Genomic DNA, 7,082 nt, shown 5'->3' with positions numbered 1-7,082 from the left:
TATATATATATATATGATACATGAATGAAATGTTATGTAAAACCCATATTGTGCACATAACAAAGTCTCATTGTTATTTTTTTATATTTTATCATCATTCATCTTTTGCTGTTTGGTTTAGTAGAAGGTATTCCCTAAGGATAATTAAGTTAGAATGAAGGAACTAATTCCTGTCCAAACAACACTTCCATGAGAACTATAAAGAGAAATAAACAATTGTCTTTGAGCATCAGCTTTCATTCTGTTGGTGTTGACAAAAGAGCAATTTAGACAGTATCGAACAACAGAAAACAAATTTATTTACTTTTACTTATCTTAACGTGTGTAATATTTGTCTCTTTATTTTCAGAGAGTTGCAGAACAACCAAATACAAGAATATGAAGATGGCGCTTTCCTGTTCCTGCCCAGTATAAAGAAACTGTAAGGACAAGTCTCTTTGTTGGAAAACTCAAATCGTAAAATGAGGTCACCAAATTATCAGTTCTTTGCTAAGTGTAGGTGATAAAATATAGCGAAGAGTTGGTCTAAATTTCAGTGGATCAGCACGATTTCCGAATATTGTGCTTTAACGAGAATGTCACCTGTATCTAGTATCTGGTAATTTATATATTGCAAATTAGTAACAAATAGTAGACTTATCCATATCTTGTATGTCATCTCTGTCAAGTATATCATCGAAATCTAGTAGGTCACCTGTCCAGTATATCATCTGTATCTAGTATATCTTCTATATCTAGTATGTCATCTATATATTGTACGTCATCTATATATTGCATCTCATCTCTTTCTCTTCTGTCAGCTGTGTGTAATCTGTTTGCCCAATACATTTTACTTTCCACCATTTTTGTCTTATGATTCCATATTATATCTAGAATGTCATCTAAAGTTTCTCTAACTACATCCTACTTAATTTTACTTTACCAATTCTGATACATGGAACATAGAACAATTAACATCTCCTAAAAATAATAACTTGTATTCTTATTTTTGATCAACTCTTTAATATGTTTTAAGATTGTAATATTAACATATTTTTCTTTGTGCTTATGTGTGAAGAACAATTCAAGACCGAAAGAAGAACATGTAAACTTACCTCATGTTTTATCTGCAAATATCGTTTTGGTTGCTGTTATTTTAATTATCACTTTATCATTTCTCCTTTCGAATAAATCTACTGCAGTATGTAATACAGAGTGGTGGGAATGGCCTACATTCATACCTGTCTGCTCGAGGTTCAGTCTTCTCTTAGTCATCTTTCCTTTAATTTCTACTCAGACAATACTTCGATCACATATAACTGAATAGGACAATCGAATTGAGTTTTTTTTTTTTTTTTGGCTTTAGTGATTACCTGATTGCCTCCTTATCAATGGATTATTTGGTAGCGGTTAGAACACACCGAATGAGACAGACTCAAAGGCATACAGAAATATTAAAATGTATTGAAATGAAAATGAAATAGTTATCTTCTATTACATGACTTACAAACTCAAGAAAAGATTATTATTATTATTATTATTATTATTATTATTATTATTATTATTATTATTATTATTATTATTATTATTATTATTATTATTGCCTTTGCACAGCTTCTAACGTTGGAGATGTACCACGTTGCCAGTTGTTCACTACCAGTGAACTAAGGTAACACCTCTTGTTTTTCGAGCACCTTCTGGAGTATTCGAGCGCTTCCAAGCAGTGCTGTTTTCTGCACGTGCTCCACCCTTATTGCAGCCCCTATTTGTTCCATGAACTTCTCGTGATTTTTACTCACTGTTCCCAAGGCTCCGACAATAATTGGTACTACTACCACCTTCTTCATCGACTATGACTGCTTTACCTCGCAAGCTAACCTGTCATATCTCTCGACTTTTCTTTGTTCCTTATCGCATACCTTGTTGTCAACTGGGCATGTTATATCTATGACCCAGCAGAGTTTGTTTTCTTTCTCAACTAAGACTATGTCCAGCTTCCTATTCTCTATCTCATGGTCGCACTGAATCATAAAATTCCACAGGGTCTTTGCGTTATCATTTTCGATGATGCTTTCGGGCTTGTGGTTGTACCAATTTTTTGCTCTGTCAAGTCCATACTTTGTTGCAAAGTGTCCAATGGACAAGCCTTGCTATATTGTCGTGGCGTCTCTTATATTCCTTCTGAGCTAGTGGCATACATTGGCTGGTAATATGTCATACGGTTTCACCATTTTGTTCACAGATTCTGCACTTATTACTTTCTGATGTATTGCCTACTCTGTATTTTATGTAGTTTGTTCTTAGTGCTTTCTGTATCAGGTCACAATCTCCTCCTAAGCGGGATAAATATATTCTGCTTGCGTCTGCTTTGGTGTAGTGACTTCGGTGCGCTGTTATTAGTCTTCTGGATTTTCTATCTAGGTTTCTCAATTTACTGATCTTCCAGTTTATTATGTTAAAGCTATAATTTATGACTGGTATGACTAGCGTGTTTATCCCTATTATCTTATTTATTTTTAGCATTAAGTTCAGTGTTTAATATTAGTCTAACTCTTCTATACTCTTCTATAATACTCTCTCCTAAGTTTCTTTCATTTCTCTGTGTTGGATTTTCGCTGTTTCGTATATTCCCAGATATTTGTATAAGCGATCGTGGTCTAATTCTTTAATTTCTGTGTCTATGTTGAGTGCAGAGTTTTCAGTACTGATTAATTTGCCTCTCTCGGAGTGAATCTGGCACATTTGTCCAGCCCCATGCTCATTTCGATGTCCTTACTTAAATTATGGACAATTTTGATAAGGTTTCTCTGTTCCATAGTACTTTTAGTGAAAAGTTCTAGGTCACCCATGTACAGGAGATGTTTTATTTTTTTGTCTATAGCATAGTGGTTTCGCTTAACAAGTCTGTTAGCGGGGGCGGAGAAAGGCAGAACAGCAGGGGTCTGACAGTGAGTCTCCCTGAAAAATCCCTCTTCTTCCGGGGTCGGGTAAGTTTTAATGTTATACTGATTTTCCAATTTGCCATTGCGTGTTTAAAATATTTTAGTAGTGGTGAGGCTATCTTATTTGTGTGGAGAAATTCCTGTATACATGAGTGTGGAAGGCTGTCGAATGCTTTCTAGTAATCAATTCAAGTCATGCTCATGTTTGTCTTTCTCCTCTTACAATTCTCTGTAATGGCTCGGTTTACCAGAAGTTGCTCCTTACAACCATACATCCCTATCCGATACCCTTTTTGTACTTCTGGTAAAACATTGTAATTTTCCAGATGCTTTATAAGCCGGTTATGGAATACTGATGCTAGGAATTAGTTTGATGTCGATAGGCATGCTATTGGTCTGTGATTTTGTGGTAGGGCGGTATCTCTATTTTTCCAGCATTTCCGTTCGATGTTGATTCTGGCTCTCTTATCAATAAATTGAATGCTGTCGCTGCGTGCTTATGAGTACTGATGAGGTGTTTCAACTAAAAGTTGAGAACCTTCTATATTCCTGAAGTTTTCCACTTGCTGGTACTCCTCAGCTGTCTGTGATCTCTTGGCCTGTGATTGTGGGACATATCTGTAGTTCTATTGTGTTCTTCCTTTCCGTTTCCCTATTAATCCGCTAAGTATTTCTGTTGTATTGTTTTGGTTTGTTCCATATTGCTTCCCAGTATAACTGAATCACTGATGTTGCTGGCATGATGTCTATTGATATAATCTTCTTTGTTTAACTCTCTGTAAAAACTTTTTGTGTTTATTCTGAATTCTCTATTTTGTTGGAAGAAGCCTTCCCGTTTTTCATACCGTTTTATGCGGCAAGTCTTTGCTGCTATGCCCTGTTTAATTTTTTCTTTTACCTTTCAGGTATTTTATTTATTGTCTATATTGTATTGTTTTGTTATATGGGCCTTTTTTTTATTTCTTCATATTTGATCTCATTTTCTCTAATTCACAAAGTAGTGATAAGTCTCTTTTTATTTATTAAAATCTGTTTCCATTTTGAGGTTTGAGATTTGGCTGAATTTTTTTATTCTCCTTGTCAGAGTAAAGTCCAGTTTCCTTGGTTATTACTGCAGTCGTTGAGAAGATCAAGTTATTTAGTTTGTTGATATCTAGTGTATAAATATCGATATGCTCATTATTACTTGTGAGGCTCTGTTGTATCTATTTATCCTTTCATAGAGCTGTTTATTCTTCTGTAGCCAGGGGAGACGTTTACGCTGGTCCATATTTACTGACTGTATGATATTGAGTTCTTCTACCTTTGTTATATCTTCAGTCGGTTCGTCTCAGTCCTCGGTTATAGTTGGTCTATTGTGGTGTATGATATTTTGTTTGTTGTTGCTTTGTGCTTCAGTATTTGCCTATTTATGTGTGTTATTTATTTGCTGTACTCTTCTATTTATTTTGGGGTTGGGTAACAGTGTAGGGAGTTTACTTTGGTTTAGCCTTTTATTTACTGTTTGTATTGTTATTTCTGTTGTGTTCCCTTCTTTCTTTTGTGGTGTCTTCTGCGTTTCCGGAGAGATAATGTCTAATGCGATGACTTTGCCTGATTGCAGTCCATTGTTTTGTATTTTGAGAGGTTTTATTTTATTTTCCGTGCGTACTTTATCTATTAGTTTATATATTTAGGTTTGGGACACTTTTCCCTCTTTCAGGATATATCGCCGGACATTCGCAAGAGTATTCTCCGAGACCTTCTATCAAAATTGCTTCTTCTCCATATTTAAAATGTTTCTCTTGTTATCTCTCTATTCCCCGGCTATAGTTATGCAGTGTAAAATGCATAAAGCACTTAGATGTAGTCGTCACATGTCCACCTTTCTCTTTTGAATTTGTTTTTCACTTAGGCAGTGACATTAGGAAAGGGTCTGCCTGTTCAGATTTAACTTTTTGGCAGATCACCGTCTCTGGGTGTGTGCTATTTCCGTTTTCGTATCTTGAGTGCCTCGAACTCATGGATAAAAATTTGTTTTTGAAGTTTTATTCGCGAGCATATCTACTTTTTCTCTCTGTTTGAAATGAGACATATTGCACCTTATACTTATTGTTATCATTATCTGTTTCCTCTAATTTGGTTAAACATTCTTCTTCTTCTTCTTCTTAAGGCGGCTAGGTGGCGGAATCGTTAGCACGCCGGGCGAAATGATTAGCTGTATTTCGTCTGCCGTTACGTTCTGAATTCAAATTCCGTCGAGGTCGACTTTGCCTTTCATCCTTTAAGGGTCGATAAATTAAATACCAGTTGCGTACTGGGGTCGATGTAATCGACTAGCTCCTTCCTCCAAAATTTCGAGCTTTGTACCTATAGTAGAAGGATTATTATTGTTATTGTTGCTGTTGTTGTGGCGGCGTGCTGACGGATTCGCTAGCACGCTGGACGAAATGCTCAGCGGTATTTCGCCGGTCGCTACATTCTGAGTCCAAATTCCGCCGAGGTCGACTTTGCGTTTCATCTTTCGGAGTCGATAAATTAAGTACCAGTTGAACTCTGGGGTCGATGTAATCGACTAGCACCCACCCCCAAAATACTTGGCCTTGTACTAAAATTTGAAACCATTATTATTATAGTTGTTAAGGTAACGATCTGGCAGACTCGTTATCACGCCGGATAAAATACTGAGCGGCATTTCGTCCGTTTTTACGTTCCGAGTTCACATTTTGCCGAGTTTGACTTTACCTTTCATCCTTTCGGAATCGTTAAAATAAGTACCAGTTGGACACTGGGGTCGATGTTGTTGATTTACCCCTACCCTAAATTGCTGGCCTTGTCCCAAAATTTGAAACCATTGTTGTTGTTGTTGTTTCTTAAAAAACTGAAAAGATTTAAATTGATATTTCGAAAAATGTATATAAATTCCCCCTTGTTAATTAAGAACATTACTATACATGTCTGTACCGCAGAAACTTAAAGAAGTACAACACTGTAATTTTTCAGTTTCTGCACTGGTCAATCTCTGACTTAAAAAATATTTGCCGCACTGAATAAATACAACCTTCTTAGCACCAAAACCTCCCATCTAAATGAGTTTTTCTCAGAGACAGCGGCACAAAGTGGCTACCACCAAATATCCGTCACTAAAATGTCCCTAAAACACAATAAAATGGAATCGTTTTAAGTGGATAAAAATCTTCTTACTTAAAGGTACTTTATTATTCAATATGTAAGCTAAAAAATAATAGAAGCGTGATATATGTTCACTTTCCACTAGAAACCATTTCAAATTATTGATGTTATTAACAATTTGGGGGCAAAAAACCATGAATGTCATAACTTTTATACACCTGTTCGAATTTTCTAATCTGTGCTTCTTGTCAAATCAAACAGGAGTTTCTCTGGTGATCTGAAGCGCATTCAGTTAGAGTTCTCTTTATAATTACAGTGACCTCACAAACAATAAGAATATGAAGTGTGGCTGTCACCTACCAGCCTTCGTAAAACATATTAAAAAAGTCTATACCAGAAATGTGATTGTCCAAGGCACGTGTCGGGAAACTCCAAGCAGAGAAATATTTATACTGGATTATTCGCAATGTCAAAGTTAGTAAAATCTTCCTTGCTTCTGTTTTTCTTTTACTATTAAAACTAACAAAAATCCGGGTTATTCTCTGAAGTTCTCCATATAATGTCTTGTGAAACTGAAACAATAGATAAAGGTATAAAGAAATAAACGTTTTACCATCTACACGCTTCACATTCACATTTTCTCTCTAATGCACTTACAGATTAAACTGTATCACACAAACCGTCATCGGCACACAAACACACGCAGGCACACACACACAAACACATACACACACAAACAGACACACGACAGCGCACATATGCATGAATGTGCGTGCACATACACACACACATACACACAGACAGACACTCTCTCTTTCTAACTCCCTTCCTCTTTCATGTACATTCTCACTCACAACTATGTAAGTATAGAACGAAAACATTAAAACGGTCATTGAAGAGGTCGTGAATGACAACAAAGGATTTCTTACAATCATAACTGATTGATTGGCCGAACGTTTCATCGAGAATTCGTTTTGATAATGTGTTAACAAATTGTTAACAAAGGGATGGATAATAAAAGGAAATAGAACCAGTGCGTGGGTTTATTTC

At 35.9% G+C, this 7,082-nt stretch overlaps 1 protein-coding gene across 1 annotated transcript in view; it reads left to right on the top strand.

Annotated features, from left to right (window-relative positions):
• Positions 1–7,082, top strand: part of LOC106880013 (uncharacterized) — a 30,206-nt gene that overhangs the window by 8,730 nt on the left and 14,394 nt on the right. The window contains exons 3-4 of the mRNA XM_052978057.1: positions 350–421; positions 6,349–6,506. Of these exons, the coding sequence (XP_052834017.1) occupies positions 350–421; positions 6,349–6,506 (230 nt within the window). The remainder of the gene's footprint in view (positions 1–349; positions 422–6,348; positions 6,507–7,082) is intronic.

The sequence above is a fragment of the Octopus bimaculoides genome, chromosome 30, assembly GCF_001194135.2.
Source record: "Octopus bimaculoides isolate UCB-OBI-ISO-001 chromosome 30, ASM119413v2, whole genome shotgun sequence".
NCBI classification, from domain to species: domain Eukaryota; kingdom Metazoa; phylum Mollusca; class Cephalopoda; order Octopoda; family Octopodidae; genus Octopus; species Octopus bimaculoides.
Note: the sequence above shows the minus strand (reverse complement) of the source record. Positions and strands in the feature narration are given on the sequence as shown.